Source organism: Camellia sinensis, chromosome 15 (genome assembly GCF_055761805.1).
Source record: "Camellia sinensis isolate YWXY chromosome 15, ASM5576180v1, whole genome shotgun sequence".
In the NCBI taxonomy this organism is placed as follows: Eukaryota; Viridiplantae; Streptophyta; class Magnoliopsida; order Ericales; family Theaceae; genus Camellia; species Camellia sinensis.
Window position 1 is genome coordinate 106,307,103 of NC_138975.1, and position 20,428 is coordinate 106,327,530.

A 20,428-nucleotide genomic window follows, 5' to 3' on the forward strand; every position below is an offset into this window, starting at 1 on the left:
TAATCTTTCATCCGATCGTCCGAGCGATCGGGCGAATGATCGCCAAACTCCCATTTAGGCCTTGCATGTCCCTCCTTTTCGGACTAGCAAGTAAAATAAAAAAGGAAAATATCTCGTAACTCAAATTTTGTGACTCAAAAGTAACTCAAATGGTCAAAACGATATTGTTTTGACTATTTTTATGTTATTCTGTACTCAAAACGACATTATTTTGACAATTTAAATCACAAAATTTAAACTACGTAACATTGCCGTATAAAAAATATGTCAATTTAAAACCTTGCAAAGAACCCCTTAGAAGAGCCGCAAAGGGTTAAATATGTAATTTGATGTCATCTGTACTCAACGATAACGTGTAATTTTGTCAGATAGGGCTACATCCCTTTTGATTGGTCGACACTAAGATTACAGACAGAAAAAGGTGTTTGGAACCTAAGAAAATTCACCAAGAAAAATTTCCTCCGGAAAAATTCTGATAAAACTCCTCTCGTCAAATGGCAATGACAACGGCTTCGCCAACTGCTTATCTTCGTCATAACGTCGAGCACAGTAGTTTCTTTCCCGCCAAGTCCCGATTTCGTCAATTCTTTCCCGCCAAAAGAGCTTCAAGATTTCTCGCCATGGCACCTAAAACGAAGGTACTATACACTTGTATATATGAATAATCTTTCTAGCAATATACTCAATTCAATTGAGACTGATAAGGGTTTACCCATGTTTGGTTGCTCAGAAAATTGCCAAATTCTTTTGAATTATGCTTATTATAATAGTAATATATCTAGACTATTATATATCTTTTAATATATATATTATATACGTGAGTAATGAACTTGGTGTCTAAAGGTTTGGTAACTTTTCTGTCTGCTACGTGTAAGATTTGAAAATAAAACTTTAAAGTTTAATTAAGAGTGCTCTTACCACATACCCAATATACATATATTATGATATTAATTTTTTTTATTCTTATTGCATACATATTGCGTGTGTCCACATGTTAGTATATATATATATATATATATCTTTGTTTGGGTTCTGAGAAAATGAGCTGAAATACGAAAACGCGAACTTGATTATAAGTGGAACTGTTATATCAAACTTAAGTACTTAGCTAACTTCGGAACTGAAAACCTTGTAAATGCGTCCCTTGTTTGGTTGCTGAGAAAACAGGGGAAACTTAAGGAAGCTTAATTTTGAATGAATGCTATGTAGATAATAGAAAGAATACAATCGAGAAGTCAATGCTTTCAAATGCAAATTGTTTTCCCAAATTTTAGGACTTACATTTTGTCGGGAACCAATCGATTTATGAGTAAATTTGCTGTTAATTTGCTAAAACCCTTTGTTTGGTTGCTGTGACATGGGTGAAATAATAATAAATAAATAAAAAGAAATTTGTTTCTGAACTATGAAAAACAGAACTTGCAGCAAATCCATTGACCTTCACTTGGTTGCAGGGAAAACAGAGGAGAATTAAGAATCACATGCATTTAGTTGTTAGCACATTTCCAATCCTTACTTTTTACTCTCTTTTTTTCATTAAAAAATTTTGATTAAAAGCTTGGCTATGCAAGACTCCAATCTTTGCTCTTTTTTTCATGAAATCTTTTTAAAAAATCCTAAAAACTTAACTGTTTTAAGAATGTTTTAATATTTTTTATTACAGAAATTCATTCCCAATTTTTACTCCTTTTAAAATTCTGTCAAATTTGAGTTCAAATTTAGTTGAAAATTTGATTCAATTTAGTTTGATGAAGTTTTCGGCTATCCCTCAATTATCTTACATAGTACATGTAAGATTTAAATCTTTGCGGGGAAATTTCAATTTAAACCCTAGATCCTAAATTCAGTTATCTTCCGTGCAAGATTCTAATATTTGCGGGAAGATAATTTATCAATGCAAGTTTAATGAAATAACTAGAATTCACTTTCTAGTATTTTATCATTAAATGTTAATTCAATGAAAAAAATTGGTGAAACATTAGATATGTCCTGAGAGAGTAATTTATATGAATATTGGGCCGAGCTGGACAATGGGCCGTTATGGGCTACAGTACGAAGGGCTGAGTAAAAAGGTCTCAAATCCAGTCCGGTCCAAGCAGGACTTAAAGTTAAGACCGGTCCCGGAAGTGCATTGTTATCTCGGTCCGTGAGAGCGCGGCAGTTCGGTCGCTGGGTCACCACCCTCGGAGGTAGTCCGGTCGTAGCATATTACAGTTAGCTTGGTCGTATCTTCTAAACCGAAGTATGATAAGCCTTCTTCAAGATTCTTCTGTGATTAGTTTGGTTCGACACTTCTATGGATAGCTCGGTCTGGGCATGCGAAACCGAGGAAGAAACAAGGAAAAGAATAACCGGACTGAAAGTTAGATCTGTCATACCTGCATATCTAGTAAGGCAATGGTATTTCGGTCCCATAGAAGTCTGACCATGGTAAAACCATCTCACTTGGTTCAAGCAGTGAGGAGGGTGTTGAAGGATAAGCATTATCTTTCAGGAGTATGAATCCTAGGAGGACTTTGTATGGAGGAGTAGAGTCCTACTTGGATTGTGCCATACGGAACCTATAAAAGCTCACAAACATCACCTATGGAGAAGTAACACAACTTTGATTCCTGAATACGCAGAGCTTTTGTCTACTTGTCTATTTTGCTGACTTAGGCATCAGAGGGGTTTCCGACACACACCCGCCGGCTAGCTCACGTTTGTGTTTTCAGGGAGTAAAGCGACGACGTTTGGAGGAATGTGGACTTGATCAACAGGATTATACGAAAAAGTTTATCTTTTTCCCGTACAATTGGCGCCGTCTGTGAGAATTCAGACAGGGACAAAACCTCTTGATCAAACTTTTCCTCTTTAGAAGCAATGGCGCACAACGAAGATTTGCCGTAGTCCGCCATCGACGGACAAACACCAGAGGAGGGTGCAAGACGCGAGGGCCTACCTTCTATCCCTCCCATGGCGGACTTAGAGCTACAGCGACAAAATCCCAGGAGGGATACAAGGGGGAGGAGACGGACTAACAGCCCCCGTCACTCTCGTTCACGAAGTCCTGACAGACAAAGGAGGAGGATTGATCCTCAAGTTTTGGAGGACCGCGTGAAGGAGCAAGATGAATTAATAAGGAAGATGGCGGCAGACATGGAGGCCTTGAAACGCCAGATGAAGGGAGAAGGAGTGACGACAGGAGAGGGGCGCAAAAGCAAGACGCCCCATCGCCGCTCAGAAGACCGTGGAAGGCATTCCACACAATCACAAGCAGAGAGTAGAAGCCTCAGGACAGGTGATACTCAATCCAGAACCTCCAGAACTCGTTTCTCTAGTTCTGAGAGAACGAGATCGTTGAGGTCTTACACGGAGAGAAGTACCTATCAACCTTCGCGCTCGCACCAGACATCATCCAGGCAGACGGAGTTACTAAGATCGTCCGATTCGCAGAACATGTTGGAAAAAAAGGCACGATGGAAGGAGGATACTAGGGCACGCAACCCTCGCAGGGTATCTGCCCTTCAGCGGCTGGCTCCTCGGACGCATGGAAACGTCGAGGTCGGAATGTCGTTGCCACGCCCTGCCTACGAACCAACGGACAAGGCATTAGCAAGGCTGCAGACCTAGCCGTTCGCTCCGGCAATTGAAAACGCGCCCCTTCCTTCAGGTTTCCTTCAACCCAAATTCACCACATACGAGGGGAAGACGGACCCCTACATACACCTAAGCCACTTCCGCCAGGTTATGGCAGTATATCGGCGAAACGAGGCTTTGATGTGCATCCTCTTCCCATCAAGCCTTGGTGACCTAGGCTTGACTTGGTTCGAAAAACTTCTAGAAGGCAGCATAGCCTCCTGGGCTCAATTGGCGGAGGCGTTCGTTACGAGGTTCAGAACGAACACCAAAACCCCGGTAGAGATTGACTAGTTACTCTCCATCGACATGGGCGAAAAAGAGACACTAAGATCCTACAATAGTCGTTACTGGGAGACATTCAACCAGATTGGGGACTGTCCCACCAATCTCGCCATTGCACAGTACAAAAGAGGCCTTCCAGTCGGAAACAGACTAAGGGACTCGATCATTATGACACCGCCCCTCACCATGGAGGCCTTGATGGAAAGAGTGCATCAGGACATCAGGGTGGAAGAGGATGGCGCCCGTGCCAAAACAAAATCTGGCACGACTGCAGTACCAGATAAAAAGACCACAACAAAGATCAACGTGGTAGAACGTCCGAACAAAAACGGACGAGGCAGGCGAGACAACGGAGAGGACCAGGATAAAAGATAGTTGAGCGTCCGCACTGCCATAACCACGGTATTCAAGAAATCGATCTACCAGATTCTGAGCGAAATACGCGATGAACCTTTCGTCAGATGGCCAGCTAAGCTAGGAAAAGAACAGAAAGACTACGACGAAAGATCGCGATGCACCTTTCACAAAGAAAAGGGGCACCGCACTGAAAATTGCATGCCATTGAAACAACATCGGGAGGAGTTGGTGGCTGCCGGTCACCTGGATAAATACATTGAAAGAGGGACGCAACCAGCCCCCCAGGACCACAATAACCCCAATGGAATGCCAATTGACGCCCCACCTCAAGGTGTGATCAATGTAATACATGGAGTATTCGAACCTGAGCGTGTATGCGAGCTCAGAGGATCGATCAAGAAGGCTGAACACTTAAGAGAAGTACTAAGCGCTCAACCTACCATCAAAAATGGGAGAACAAACCCTACGAACGTCATGTCTTTTTCAGACAAGAACTTGGAAAGAATATATTGCCCTCACAACGATGCACTGGTCGTCACCTTCCGCGTCAAGGATTACGAAGTCAAGCGAATTTTGATAGACCAAGGTAGCTCGTGTGAGATAATGTACTACGACACCTTCAAACAACTGAAATTGGAGGACAAAGACCTGGCACTGACTGTATCCCCCTTGATCGGATTCAACTCAATGCTAGAATGGCCAGTTGGCAAAATTATCCTGCCAGTCAGGGCAGGAAGCATGACAAAACAAGTGGAATTTTGGGTGTTGAAGGTCCCTTCCACTTACAACATAATCTTGGGAAGAACATGGCTCCATGCCATGAAATCAGTAGCGTCATCCTATCATCAAGTAATGCGGTTTTCCAACGGAGCCGGAGTAATTGAAGAGGTCTTTGGAGACCAGATTATGTCCAAGTAATGCTTTGTCACGGTTAATGGCAGCCGCGCTGCCAAGGGATATGTTCATTCGGTGGAAGAACTTGAGAGCAATGAACTGTTCGCAGATGTCGGCAAAGCAGCTGATCAAAAAGTGGTGGAAGACTTGGTAAGGTAGGAATAGATGATAAGAACCCGGATAAGTTCTTTTTGCTCGGTTCGTCGTTGTCCAGCACTGAGAGATTAGAGGTCTTGGAATTCCTGACCTCTAACATCGAAGTGTTCGCCTGGACACCATACGACATGCCAGGCATCAATCCAAACTTCATCTGTCACCAACTCAATGTCCACCCATCCGCCAGACCAATCATTCAGCGCACTCGCAGATCGGCACTCCACCACACCGAAATAGTGGCAGAAGAAGTGGGAAACCTGTTGGAGGCAGGAGCAATCGGAGAGGTACATTACCCCATATGGATTTCCAACACAGTCGTGGTACCAAAAAAGAATGGAAAATGGCGCGTCTGCATCGACTACAAGACAATCAATAAAGCATGCCCAAAGGACAGCTTCCCCCTACCACGGATAGATCAATTGGTAAACCTAACGGCGGGGCACAACCGGCTTAGCTTTCTGGATGCATACAGAGGTTACTATCAGATCGCCATGTACGAACCAGACCAGGAGGTCACGTCCTTTACAACTCCAAGAGGACTGTATTGCTACAAGGTCATGCCCTTTGGCCTAAAGAATGCAGGGGCAACATTCCAACGGATGGTCACCAAGATGTTTGAACCATTGTTAGGCAAAACAATGGAAGCTTACATCGACGACATGGTGGTCAAAAACAAGGACAAGAATGACCATCTAAGGGACCTAGGTGAGATGTTCCAGGTTCTAAAGAAACACAAGTTGCGCTTTAATGCATCTAAGTGTGTGTTCGGTGTAGGATCTAGCAAATTTCTAGGCTTCCTGGTAACCAACCAGGGTATAGAGGCAGACCCCTCCCAGATCAAGGCTATTCAGGATCTGAAGAGGCCTAACTCAGTAAAAGAGGTACAACATCTCACCAGTATGGCAGTTGCACTCAACAGATTCATTAATCGGTCGTCAGATAGACTACGACCATTTTTTCAAGCATTAAAAGCCAAGTTCGAGTGGGACGAAGTATGCGACCGTGCACTGGAAAACTTGAAAGAATGCATGTCTTCTCCACCACTGCTTGTCACCCCAATACCTGGAGAAGAACTCTTCTTGTGCCTGGCAGTCTCTCAGCACGCAATTAGCGTAGTATTGGTCCGTGCGGAAGGAATCCAACATCTGCCCATCTATTATGTCAGCAAGACATTGCTGGGCGCTGAAACGAGGTACTTGCCACTGGAAAGACTGGCATTGGCCTTAATGATGGCCTCAAGAAAATTGTCGCACTACTTTCACGCCCACACCATAGTCGTCCTCACAGCTTTTCCATTAAAAGCTTTGTTTGAGAAGGCGAACTTTTCTGGGCGAATCTTGAAGTGGGCAGTAGAGTTTGGACAATTCGACATTAAGTTCCAACCCAGAACCGCGATAAAGGCCCAAGCTTTGGCAGACTTTGTCGCAGAATTAACCCCAGAAAGTCATCATATCTGCCCAATCGACCTGACTAACACAACCAAACTAAGGGTGGAAGTTGACGCCGGAATAGCGCAACCCCTGGTGCAGGATACTCAGTCGGACCCCAAGGCAGACCAGAATAATGAGAGCAATGAAAAAGCGAACCATGCTACACCCAACCAAGACTCACCAACAAATGAAGATTTGGTACAGGCAGATAGCAAGGGGCAGACAGTAAGCATGGACCTTGAAGAAAACACCAGCAACATTCTGGACCCCACGACATCATCTGACCCCTTCACTTGCTGGAAGTTGTTCGTTGGAGAGATGTGGAAGTTCTTCGTGGACGGAGCATCCAACCGACATGGTGCAGGACTTGGCATAGTCCTCATCTTACCAGACAGCCTGGTTGTGAAGCAAGCAATCAACCTTGGCTTCCCAACATCAAACAACAAAGCGGAGTATGAAGCACTTCTTGTAGGACTCAAATCAGCATTTTACATGAAGGCCACCGAATTAATGGTCTACAGCGACTCACAGCTGGTGGTAAACCAAATTTCTGGCGACTATGAAGCAAAGGATGACAGGATGGCCAAGTACCAAGAATTGGTCAAAACAGAGATCAAGAAATTTGAAGTAGTAAGGATAGGACAGATTGGCAGGAAGGAAAACAGTAGAGCAGACGAACTAGCAGGCTTTGCGTCAATGGCAGATACATTCATCCCTCACCCATTACTAATTGACTACCTACCGAGACCAAGCATTGAAGACCCCAAAGTAGAAGAGGTATGTTGTGCCGAATTAGGCCCCTCATGGATAGATCCCATCATACTATTCTTAAAAGACGGCGTCTTACCGAAAGACAAGAAAGAAGCCAACAAAATTAGAGCAAAGTCGCAGCGATTTTGGTTCTCTCCATCTATGGCATTATACAAAAAGTCATTCTCTGGACCTTATTTAAAGTGTGTCCACCCCAGCAAAGTGGAAGCCTTCTAGTTCGAAATACACGAAGGAGTGTGCAGAAGCCACCAAGGTGGAAGATCATTAGCCTACAGAGCCATTTCACAAGGATACTGGTGGCCATACATGCAAGCAGACTCAGAGAAATATGTGAAGAAGTGCAAGAAATGCCAGAAGTTCGCACACTAAATACATCAGCCGGCCAGAGAACTCCTACCATTGACTTGCCCATGGCCTTTCGCAATGTGGGGCTTGGACATAGTAGGACCACTTCCAACGGCATCCGGTAACAGGAAGTTTTTTCTCGTAGCAACAAACTACTTCACAAAGTGGGTGGAAGCAGAAGCATTAGCATCAATCAAGGAAAAAGATGTGAAGAAGTTCGTCTGGCAGAATATCGTCACTCGGTTCGGCATACCTAAAACCCTAATATCAGACAATGGCACTCTGTTCGACGGTAGAATCTTTAGAAGCTTTTGTGAATAATACAAGATAGAGTTCTACAATTCTACACCGACATATCCTCAAGCAAATGGCCAAGCAGAAGCATCAAACAAGGTTGTCTTGGATGGACTGAAGAAAAGGTTAGAGAAGGCAAAAGGTAAGTGGGCGGAGGAACTTCCTCATGTTTTATGGGCTTACCGCACCACACCTCGACGATCAACGGGAGAAACACCATTCTCCTTAGCCTACGGCATGGAAGCAGTAATCCCACTAGAAGTTGGCCTCCCTACAATTAGAAGTGAAAATTTTGATCCAGACTTGAATAGAGAAGCAATAGCATTGGAGCTCGACCTCGCCGAAGAAAGAAGAGAAATAGCACTGGTTCACATTGCCTCATACCAACAAGAGTTATCCAGGAAATACAACAAAACAGTGCATCCAAGACAATTCAAGATCGGAGATTGGGTGCTGCGCAAAGTGATGGGAAACACCTTAGTACCAGGAAATGGCAAGTTAGGGCCTAATTGGGAAGAACCTTACAAAGTGGTCAGATTAGCTGGCAAAAGGGCATACCACCTGGAAGATGAGGACGGCAAAGCCATTCCTAGGCCATGGAATACTGCCAATCTCAAACTATTTTATTTTTAGTTTTTTTTTTTTTTTACGAGTATGTGTAATTTTCCTTTTTCTCAATAAAACAAAGTCAATTCTTTTCAGCATAGTTGTTTTTTGTAAGAGATTGTATTAGTAAGTTAGGGACATCAAAAGCAAGGTTGGCCGGAATAACCAACACCCTTCCTAAGCCTAGGATAAGGATCCAGGCTGCAGGACGTTTGGTCGGAACAACCAAACACTTTACTCTAGGATTGGTAGGAAAAACCAATCTAGAGGTTGGCTGGAAAAACCAACACCCCTCCTAAGCCCAGGATAAGGATCCAGGCTGCAGGACGTTTGGTCAGGACAACCAAACACTTTACTCTAGATTGGCTGGAAAAACCAATCTAGAGGTTGGCTAGAAAAACCAACACCCCTCCTAAACCCAGGATAAGGATCCAAGCTGCAGGACGTTTGGTCGGAATAACCAAACATTTTATTCTAACTTGGCAGGAATAACCAATTTAGAGGTTGGCTGGATTAAACCAACTCTTGTACTCTTTAGCCGAAGTAAAGGACATCGGCTAAAGAGTGGTTGGCTGGACTAAACCAACTCTTAGTACTCTTTAGTCGAAGTAAAGGACATCGGCTAAAGAGTGGTTGGCTAGACTAAACCAACTCCTAGTACTCTTTAGCCGAAGTAAGGACATCGGCTAAAGAGTGGTTGGCTGGATTAAACCAACTTTTAGTACTCTTTAGCCGAAGTAAGGACATCTGCTAAAGAGTGGTTGGCTGGATTAAACCAACTCTTAGTACTCTTTAGCCGAAGTAAAGGACGTCGGCTAAAGAGTGGTTGGCTGGACTAAACCAACTCCTAGTACTCTTTAGCCGAAGTAAGGACATCGGCTAAAGAGTGGTTGGCTGGATTAAACCAACTCTTAGTACTCTTTAGCCGAAGTAAAGGACGTCGGCTAAAGAGTGGTTGGCTGGACTAAACCAACTCCTAGTACTCTTTAGCCGAAGTAAGGACATCGGCTAAAGAGTGGTTGGCTGGATTAAACCAACTCTTAGTACTCTTTAGCCAAAGTAAGGACATCGGCTAAAGAGTGGTTGGCTGGATTAAACCAACTCTTAATACTCTTTAGCCGAAGTAAGGACATCGGCTAAAGAGTGGTTGGCTGGAAAAAACCAACTTAGAGGTTGGCTGGATTAAACCCTTATTACTCTTCAGTCGAAGCAAGGGTATAGGCTGAAGAGTGGTTGACTGGATTAAACCAACTCTTGGTACTCTTCAGCCGAAGTAAGTATATCGGCTAAAGAGTGGTTGGCTAGTATTCTCAGTCAGATTGCTCAGCTAAGACCGGAATAAAGTATCTCGGCCAAAAAATATTGTGTTTCGTTCAAGTTGCAGTTAGAAAGCAAAGCACAAACAGGAAAGTAAACCGAGATAATAGTTGGAGCAAAAGAATTCATTGAAAAACTCATTACAAGTGCAAGCATACAGATCAAACCGGAATAAGTGTTGAATACAAAAGATGATTTTCATTGATCAAATTCAAAGCAAATACAAAGGAGGGGCCTCAGCCTGGTTACAAGACCAAAAGAAGAAAGAAAAAAAAAAAAACAAGCAACAAGAAAAGAAAGTACAGAATCAGTTGAACAGATCATCAAGATCAGCATCAATGTCAACACGAAGACCAGCTTCAGACGGTAGATTGGTCTCGGTTGGGAGCTCGGCGTCTATTGGAAGCACGGTTTCAGTCGTCAGGTCTTCAGCTGTTGGCTCCAACAGAGCTAATTGATCGTTGGCTTGATCATTGACGACCGGGGTATTATTGGTCTCGGTGTCTTCATCATCATCTGAACCTTGTAGAAACTGTTGTTGAACGGATGCAGCGTACTCCGCCAGTGAGCTCGGTATGAAGTACTAAGGAGGATTGTAGACCTCGGTCTCAGGTTCACAACCGAGCTGCACCACGGCTGCCCTCCAACCGCATTTAAAGAAAAGATCTTTAGCGGCCTCACATTGTTGCATGTAGAGGGCCTCCCCTTCCTTGAAGCCTTCAGCATTTGCATCATTCACTTTCTTAGTTAGCTCGGCTATCTCTGCATTTTTCTTTCCTTCGAGCTTGACTAGCTCGCGAAGGTACTTGTCCTTCATCACGGTCAGTGCCTTCTGTTTTTCAGCATTAGCCGAGGTAACTAGTCCGGTCAGACGAGCTACCTCGGCCTCTAGCTCGGCTGTCTTCTGTTTGGATTCTTTTAGTTTGGTGGTTTTTTCTTCAGCATCGGCCATGGCTTGCCTAGCTATTTTGCAAAGCTCCAACACACGCTTGTGCGCAATTTGACTCTTTTGTATGGCCTGAAAAAGAATACAAAGAAACTAATGACAAAACCGAACGGAAAGTTGGAAAAATTAGAGAGACAAGAGGAGCTACTGACTAGGATCATTGATTTTGTTGCCGACCGGATGGCCTTGAGCTCGGTCAACTGCTTGTGATGCTCTATGTCAGGGGGCAGACATACGCTCTTAGCCAGGTTGAAGGCCAGCATATGGTCTTTGTCAGCCACCACAGAGTCAGTATCACAAATAGCACGGTTTTGGAAAGTCATTTTTGGAGACCATTTGGAGGAGCTAGCTCGGTCGGCACACTCCGGTTATGGACTTGGTGGAGGGCTTTGTGGAAGACTGACTTCATCTTCATCAGCAAGGCGTTGCTTGGTTCGAGTAGTCCGGGCGCGCTTGCTTGGGCGTGATGAAGAGGGTTGTTGAGATGGAAGAGCCACCACGGTCTCTTGAGTCTAGGTGGTTGGTGGTACTTCGGCTGGATGTGTTTCAGTTAGGAGGGCCCTCACTTTGTTCCTCTTCGCCATTTCTTCTTCAGCAGTAGTACGGACTAGGATGATTTGTGGCAAGGTCGGGTCCGGTTCAAGAGAGGCCTCTAGCAAAAAATCTGTTACTCTGGCTTTTCGTCGACTGTTGTATCTGTACGTCAGTTCAAAATTCAACAGCCTAGCCCAACTTCTTTCAGAATATCGAAGTGTGGCGCGAAGTGTGTTTAGATTGGGATAGTTGTACAGTGACTTGAGATGGGCTGAATCTGCATAAAGAAGACAACTGTCAGTTCGGTTCAGAAACAGGAAATCGAAATAAATGGAGGCACACAAAGAAGCCGAGGAAATTATACCGGGGGTTCCTTTCTTCCAGTTTATACTGTGGCCTGGGATCTGGGCTTGGTGGTCTTCGAAATTGCCAGATACCCAGAAAAAATCGTCATCGTTTAAGTCTTTGTCCAGTGTGTCCTTTATTATTTTCTCACGCCGACGTCGTATTCTTAAATAATAAACCCTCCCATCTTCTTTTGAGCCGATAGAATATTGGTGAAAGAGTTCGGCTAAGCCGAGGTTAATACCAGAATGACGGTTTAGCTCGGCTATACCATTTATTATGTGGTATGAGTTTGTGGAAAGCTGAGTTGGGCATATCCTAGTTTGCCTAAAGAATTCACAAAGTAAAGGTTGTACAGAGAATCTTAAGCCGGTTTCTACAATGGAAAGCAGCGTGAAGGGAACAAAACCAAGGTTTCCCCAAGGTATGATATCTTGTTCGGCTAAGGTGAGATGGACGTCGTCAGGAATGTTATACTCCATTCGGAATTCGGCCAAGCCACCAGGTGTTTCTACTAAAAACCTATATTTTCCCATTTACCCTTAAGTTATGTATAATTTAACTATGATAGCTCGGTTAAAAAATGACGCTGAGTAGCTCAGTTGAGCGTGCGAAGGAGTGTCTGGTAACCTAAGTCTGCAAAGTGAAAAAGAAAGGGGTTATGCACAGATCGATGGACCGTGCTAAAAAGAAATAAAGGTAAAATAAATGAAGTCCTATCTCGGTTATGTGAAGAACTGCGGGTGTTAGCTCAGTTTCAGCAAGGGGTCTGTTAGCTCGGTTTGAGCAAGGCATTTGATAGCCCGGTTGAGCCTCAAGGGGTAGCTTTCTTAGTTCGGTCTGAACTTGGAAGGCCGGTTTAGCCCCTAGATTCAGCTCGGGCATAGTTAAGGTTTTCAAAGGCTTGACTTGTTAGAACTACAAGTACTAACAATGAAGAGTTAGCTCGGTTAGTTGGTCCGGCTAGACTGACATCCACTACAAACAACTTCCTAGTTTGGTTATATTGTGATTTTAGATCAAAACTAGTGTTTTTCATGTTATTTCTTGAATCAGAGGGGCTCTATTACTAAGTTTTTGCAAAAGATGCAAGACAAGGCAGCAAATAGAAGTAAAAAACGTGTTTTGCAAAAACACATAACACAAAATATTATGGATTAAACAAGTACGAAAACGAGAAAAATAGAACAGATTTCTGAAGCTTACCAGATGGAGAAGAAGGAACTGGACGTTGAAATGGGCGCTGGAAAGATTCACGAGCTCTGCGGTTGCAAGTTTGAGAAGCAGGGAAGAAAGAAAAGGTGAATAGTGAAATGATGAAATTCAAAATTGCTAGGGCTTCTGTTTTGTGTAGAAAGAAGGACAAAAAAGAGCGGGACTGTTCAAAAAACACGGAGTATGAAGACGGCGTGACAGCTACATTGGGCCAATCAGCGTATGCCACGTGTCATGGAAATAAGAAGCGATTCAGTTGCTGTGGTTAAAGAGACGTTTTGACCAGACAAGGAGAGCCTGGTGTGGAATTAGCTCGGCTGGGAAGGCTAAAAGATTTTAGTTCGACTGGAAAAGTTAAAGGGTTTTTTAGTTCGGTTAAAAGGCTTAAAAACCTTAACTCGGCTGATAAAACAAGTAATCCCTATCATGCTACGCAGATGGAATTAAGGGGCAATTGAGAGGGTAATTTATATCAATATTGGGCCGAGCTGGACAATGGGCCATTATAGGCCACAGTACGAAGGGTTGAGTAAAAAGGCCTCAAATCCAGTCCGGTCCAAGCAGGACTTAAAGTTAAGACCGGTCCCGGAAGTGCATTGTTATCTCGGTCCGTGGGAGTGCGGCAGTTCGGTCGCTGGGTCACCACCTTCGGAGGTAGTCTGGCCGCAGCATATTACGGTTAGCTTGGTCGTATCTTCTAAACCGAAGTATGATAAGCCTTCTTCAAGATTCTTCTGTGATTAGTTCGGTTTGACACTTCTATGGATAGCTCGGTCTGCGCATGCGAAGCCGAGGAAGAAGCAAGGAAAAGAAGAACCGGACTGAAAGTTAGATCTGTCATACCTGCATATCTAGTAAGGCAATGGTATTTCGATCCCATAGAAGTCTGACCATGGTAAAACCATCTCACTTGGTTCATGCAGTGAGGAGGGTAATGAAGGATAAACATTATCTTTCAGGAGTATGAATCCTATGAGGACTCTGCATGGAGGAGTAGATTCCTACTTGGATTGTGCCACACGGAATCTATAAAAGCTTACAAACATCACCTATGGAGAGGTAACACAACTTTGATTCCTGAATACACAAAGCTTTTGTCTACTTGTCTATTTTGTTGACTTAGGCATCAGAGGGGTTTTCGGCACACACTTGTCGGCTAACTCACGTTTGTGTTTTCAGGGAGTAAAGCGACGACGTTTGGAGGAACGCGGACTTGATCAATAGGATTATACGAGAAAGTTTATCTCTTTCTCGTACATGTCCTTACTGCACATTTTGAAAGCATCCAAACGGTGCATCTGGATTTTCATCTTGAGAGCTGCTTAGGGCATATCCAACGTTTAACCTTTTTTTTCAATAAATTTGAGTAAAAAATTGAGTAAAAACTACATCTGATATCGCACGATCTAACGAAGAGTCATCAAATCACCGGTCGATTGGGAGGACATCCGGTCAAACGTCCGACCAATGTAATTTTCACAAAAATCTATAATATGTTGTGGGTAATTTTTCACCCAAATGGTCTTTTGGGGGACATCTGGCCAGACATCCGGCCAGTTGTCCGGTGATGTTGTATTACCTTCAACTCCAATGGTTCTAAACAGTAAATTGGTGAAAATTATAGCCATCCTCAATTTAATGAAAACTGTAACATATCCTGGATTTGATATTGGTTTTATAAAACCATTGAAGCAACAAAAATGTATTTTTTTTTATCAAATTCAAATTTGATTGAATAAAAGGTATTGGGTTGGAGATGGTCTTAAAGACTTACTTTTTTAGATTTCAAAATTCACTCATATTAATGTAATCTAATTTCATAATGATGTGGCAAGGGTGATAGACAGGTCTCAGGAGTGTGTAACAATTTTTTTTTTTTTGAACAATCTTGAACATTTTCCTTTCCCTATGATTTTATGTCCGTAAGAATATCTTTAATTGTTCGTCAAATATTTCATTAAATTTGGCCAGTCAACTGTTTAGAGTAAATTTTTATCAAATACATTCCAAAACTAATTGTCCGAGCCCAACAGTCTTTTACAAAGTTAATGAAAAGATAAACACTCACTCTATTATAACTTTTTTTCATTTGATACCAAACTAATGAACAATGCAGGTGAACAAGTACGACGACGGGTGGAAAAAGGAATGGTTCGGCGCCGGAATATTCTACGAAGGAAGTGAAGATGTCGAGGTCGACGTGTTCAAGACGATCGAGAAACGAAAGGTTCTGAGCAACGTAGAGAAATCTGGTCTCTTGTCCAAAGCAGAGGAATTGGGTTTCACTCTCTCATCCATCGAGAAACTCGGCGTGTTTTCCAAGGCCGAGGAGCTCGGCTTGCTCAGCTTGCTCGAGAAGGCGGCTAGCTTCTCGCCGTCGGCGCTGGCTTCGGCGTCGCTTCCGATTTTGGTGGCGGCGATTCTGGCGATCGTTTTGATACCCGATGACTCGGCGGGTCTGGTAGCGGTGCAGGTTGTGGTTGGGGGTGCGCTTGCTGTCGGGGCGGTCGGGTTGTTTGTTGGGGCGGTTGTTTTGGGTGGGTTACAAGAGGCGGATTGACTGGATCCTTATTATATATATGATGTATATGTATAAGCAAGTTTTCTGTATTGATATTGTAAAGCATCTTTCTTTTTGGTCCTCAAAAGAGAGAAAAAAAAAAAAATCTTTGATTAGCTTTTCTGTGGAGTTATTTTCATTTAAGTTTGAAAACAAGTTCTTGAGTTCTAGTCATACAATTCATTTTTAATAATTATTATTTTATTTTTATTTTTTTAAATAGGGGTAGACTTCTCTCCAATATTGAAGGATCTAATTTTGTATTTCGATTTGTCCGGTGATTAAAGGCATTTGAAATTTTAGTACTTTTTAAATAAATTATCTATATACAAATTTAAATTGATGAGTCATATATTTAAATCGACATATATAACACATATCACAATATATAATTTTTCTTGTCATAACGTGGATTATATAATTATAATAATTCATAACTTTCACTTCAAGAATACACATTATCCCATTATAAATTTATTCATTCGTAACTTCTATCACAAAGTAAAATAACTACTAATCTCACAAAACAGCATAAGAATAAAATAACGTAATGTTCTTACAATATACCCATTTTAGAAGTGCAAAACCATACATTTCTCATACTAAGTGACACTATTTAAGGCTATGCAAAACTTGCCACCCAAAACTGGCCACTATTAACTCATGCTATGACTTTTCTTCCAACTATACATTATGTATGTATAATAAAAAAGGGCTTGGCTTCTGTCCAGTCCTTAATCAGACTGGACCGTGCTGTTGGGTTCATGCAGTGTTGTTAAGTCCATGCAGGTCCACCAGGGGTCCCGTTTTGATAATCTGAATTGTTTAATGTGTAGAACTCGTCGAGTACTATAAGCCTATGAAAAATCACGTTAATCAGATATTAGTAGCTATGTGATCAAATCAGTTTTGTATAATAAAAAAAAATAGACGGTGAATAAATTAACGGTTGACAAAAATCTGATTTGATCACATAGTTATCGATATCCGATTAACGTGATTTTTTTATAGACTTATAGTACTCGACAAATTCTATACATTGACGGTTCAGATTATCAAAACTGGACCCGTGGTAGGCCTCCATGGGCCCAATAGCATGGTCCAATCCGATTAACGACTGGACAGAAGCCAACGCCAATAAAAAAAACAATCTATAAGAATGGAATAAGAAGAGAAAATTGCATAGGGCAGCGGTAAGACTTAAACCCAGATACTATGTCAATCTTGAGTCTTCTTTATCATCCATATTGAGATAGGTACTTTTATTTGTTTTGATCCAAAGGCTTAACAGCCAAAGAAAGGCCAAGCTTAGCAGTCCTACTCACATCCCTGACATCAACATCTCCAGCTATAGTGAACAAGAAGAGAGATGGAAACAACTGCTGCTGAATGAGGGCTCCTACTTTGCCATTGCTACTTACTCTAGTTTTCACTAATGTGATTGGGAACAGTGAATGCTGAGTGGCTAAGGTGAAAGTTGTCTCATTGCTCATGAACTTGTGACTAAGCTCTGTCCCAAAGGCTGTGTTGGTTTGGGGACTCACTGTATAGTAACATGATCCACTCAAAGTGTCACCCATATCATCCCTGCATTATTTGTCAACACGGGAGTTTGACAATAAGTCAAAATAATTAAAAATTCAAAAAGTCATATAAAAAAGTTAAAAATTGATTTCCATTCTATCACATTTTGTAAGTTTTTTTCACTGCCTATCTAGGGTTGAGCCCTGTGATTTGACTACTTCATATTTTAGAAAAAAAATCAAAATGTCACTTCTCAAATGACCTCTCACAATTTGTTAGTGAATTAGAGGAGGAAAAATTACAAATCAATGTAGAAGACCAAAAATAATTACATGGGGGGTCAACTTTTATGTGCAAAGAAACCACAACAAAACTTGCACCCCCACCTTTTGGTAAATAATTTCCCCAATCTAGAATTTCTGAAAGGGCTAATTTCACTTTTATTCCCAAATTATTATAAATTTTTTCTGTTTTATTTCTAAACTATCAATTTCATGTGTTTAGGACTTAAAATTTCTAGACGTCAATTCTAGTCAACAACCGTGAAATTCATAGATAACGTACATTTTCTGGCTCACACTATATTTATAATTTGAATCATATAATCAAACATCCATTTTCTAGCTCACACTATATTTATAGATAGCGTACACCCCACAACCAAAAATTCATTTTTCTTCTCCATCCTTTTCCTTTTCCTTTTCCTTTTCTCATTTGAGTTGTTAAATTCTAAAATGACATTTTTTCATATCAAATTAGACTTCAACAGTTATTTGGACAATCATATTCAATTGGACCACATGAGCTGAAATCAGAAACTCTAAAGGCTATATATGAATTGATAGGTTTTAAAAAAGAAAAAAAGAAAAAAGGACAACAGTTTAGGGGATAAAGTGAAATTAATCCTCCTTGAAAGTCTCAAGTGAGTCTTGTTTTATCAAACGTTTGATTAAATTTGATGGTTCGGAATTTTTTAAAGAACATTAATTTCTTGATGAATTACAATGTTCTTTCTAATTTTGATAAGCTTGTAAAGTAAGTGCCTAAAGACAACAGGAGCAGCAGGGTGTGGAAGGAATTACAAGGTCAAGGAAGCAATGAGGATGGCAGTGTTGAAGCTCAATCCCGCGTCCCATTTCTCAAATTTCTTCTTCACCATATCAAAAGACAGGTCGGTCCCAATGGAGAAAAAACTGTTTCCTACTACACCTGAGAAATTTAACGGCGTGTTTGCAGCCAAATTGATGCCTGCGGTAATCCTAGCATGGTCATGCAAGTATTGAAGTTCCACCTATTATCATAATCATTGGTACATTATAATAAACTCTCATGTAAACATGATGCAAAAACTGATTTAAGATCTCTCTATGTTGAGAAAATCAAGACAATTCAAGTGGTGAGAGATTTTTAGAATTTTCTCACCTTGTTTTGAAACGGTGTAATGAACCTAAAAGCTGTCCTGAGTCCTTTCACAACCTCGATGTCTGTAACATTTTGTGGAAGCTCGTGAATTATTTTAGCTTTTCAATGATAATTAATTCAAATCAAGGTATTGCAATTCTTGAAAGAGAATTTATTGGCAAAGAAAAGAATTAATATTTGTTTTCTAATGAAACTATGAGTGTTATGACACCATTTTCATTTGGCAAAGAACTTAAAAATAATGATTCCAAGATAGCAAATAATTCACTGCAAATAAGTAATTCTCTGCAAAATTTTAACAAGAGATTACTTTGACAGGACAAATCAAAACTCCAATTTAAACATCTGTAGTTATACTGAATTGGCGGTTGTTGAGTATAATCCTTGTAGAGAAGATCTGACAAAAAAATAACAAATAATAATAATAATTATCACAGAGAGAGAGAGAGAGAGGTCCATAGCCTCCACTTTCATTTGGTTACTTAGTTTATAATAGAGAGGACTTCCATTTGGTTGCGGAGTAAACAGTACTTAGAAAACAAATGAGTTATTACCAATGTTTTGTTTCCTTCTATTTTCCTTTGTTTTCTCAGTAACCAAATAGAATCCAAAAAAAAAAAAATGAGTGGAAGAACAAAAGATGATATATATTACCTCGGGCTTTTCTGCGAATGTCATAGTAGATACCTGGATGCTTGCTCATTTTTTATTTTGAAGTTAATCGAGGTCTAAACTTTTAGTTTAGTTTTAAGTATTAGAAATATGAAAGTAGAAACAAAAGAGGAAGCTTCCTCACTAGCAAACGTCAATGGAAACTTCCAAGAACAATTTGGACTTCACGTCCCATAAAAGAGACTGAGCTACTTACTAATAGTCTATAGAGATGGGAATTGAAGATAGTGAAGAATAGAGAGATCATACACTACAATGCAATGACTGATTACTAAACCTACCAAGAGGGTGCTTGTCTGTAACTTTTTTACAGTTTTTTTTCTCTTTTTTTTTATTTTATTTACTTTATTTTGGATGACCTTTTATGGTTCTATTTTATGTAATTTTTAAAACATCAAACAGCTAAATTGAGGGTTCTATGTTGGTGCACAGTTGACCAACAGTGTGTTGGGTCAATTGTGGACAACATTGACAGGGGACGCCTGACATGAAGCCTCAATTGGGCAAGCGCCTTACTCAAGGGTGAGTTTGCTGCCATGAAGCGATATGAACAATGTGGGATGTGTTGGAACAATCTTCTGTGTAAATAAAATAACTTGAAATAATTTAAACAAAATAAATAAATAACATACCGAATTTATTATGTTGAACCGAATAAATAATTTAAGACCAAGTCGAGTGTGTGACACTCTGTCCTTAAGACAGATTCGCCCCGCTATGGTGCTTACGGTTGAATGGCGTCTATCTCCCAGGATACAATGATCTTCACAAATTGTAGTAGCACTCCAAACAATTTGTTCGGCGAACCAAACCTGTGTTCTAACTCTCTTTAATTTATTCTAAATCTAAAATGAAGAATAAAAAGAATACAAACAGAAATAATCTGGACAACAAGAAAAAAGGGTACTTTCATACTGAAATTTTTCCTCCTGAAAACACATGCTGGAATTTGGTATTTATAGGCACATATGTGCAACCCGAATAGGTGCAAAAACAAAAGTGAACAGGTTTGTTTCAAAAAACAAACAGATTCTGCCGTTATACAGGAACGGCTTTATTTCAAACAATTTGGAAGAAGTTGCTGTAGGTGTACTAAAATCCAAACTATTTGAATATAAATATTATTAAATTATTAGA

General features: G+C 41.1%; 2 protein-coding genes across 3 annotated transcripts; one reads left to right on the forward strand and one right to left on the reverse strand.

Annotated features, from left to right (window-relative positions):
- The first annotated feature begins 255 nt into the window (after positions 1-255).
- On the forward strand, positions 256-15,893 carry LOC114323193 (transmembrane protein, putative (DUF1118)). The gene is made up of 2 exons (XM_028270726.2): positions 256-638; positions 15,230-15,893. Exons 1-2 carry the CDS (start codon positions 495-497, stop codon positions 15,671-15,673), a joined length of 588 nt encoding a protein of 195 aa, XP_028126527.2. The 5' UTR covers positions 256-494; the 3' UTR covers positions 15,674-15,893.
- Positions 15,894-16,180: 287 nt separating this feature from the next.
- On the reverse strand, positions 16,181-19,347 carry LOC114272277 (mitochondrial outer membrane protein porin of 36 kDa). 2 transcript variants are annotated; one of them, XM_028213942.2, is made up of 5 exons: positions 19,274-19,347; positions 18,930-19,016; positions 18,620-18,681; positions 18,280-18,488; positions 16,181-17,260 (listed from the first exon to the last, which is right to left on the reverse strand). In XM_028213942.2, the coding sequence occupies exons 1-5, from the start codon at positions 19,320-19,322 to the stop codon at positions 16,936-16,938; spliced, it is 732 nt and encodes a 243-aa protein (XP_028069743.2). In that variant the 5' UTR covers positions 19,323-19,347; the 3' UTR covers positions 16,181-16,935. The 2 variants fall into 2 exon arrangements, with proteins under 2 accessions (XP_028069743.2, XP_028069744.2); XM_028213943.2 differs by lacking the exon at positions 18,930-19,016 and having other exon boundaries at positions 19,274-19,338.
- Between the last annotated feature and the right edge of the window lie 1,081 nt (positions 19,348-20,428).

Bases quoted from the DNA above. Each gene is read 5' to 3' on its own strand.
- LOC114323193 (XM_028270726.2), top strand. From the start codon at position 495: ATGGCAATGACAACGGCTTCGCCAACTGCTTATCTTCGTCATAACGTC. The intron at 639-15,229 runs GTACTATACACT...TGAACAATGCAG, and splicing joins CCATGGCACCTAAAACGAAG to GTGAACAAGTACGACGACGG.
- LOC114272277 (XM_028213942.2), bottom strand. From the start codon at position 19,322: ATGAGCAAGCATCCAGGTATCTACTATGACATTCGCAGAAAAGCCCGA. The intron at 18,682-18,929 runs GTAATCTCTTGT...AAAATGTTACAG, and splicing joins TTTTGATTTGTCCTGTCAAA to ACATCGAGGTTGTGAAAGGA. The intron at 17,261-18,279 runs GTAATTCCTTCC...CAAATAATGCAG, and splicing joins CTCATTGCTTCCTTGACCTT to GGATGATATGGGTGACACTT.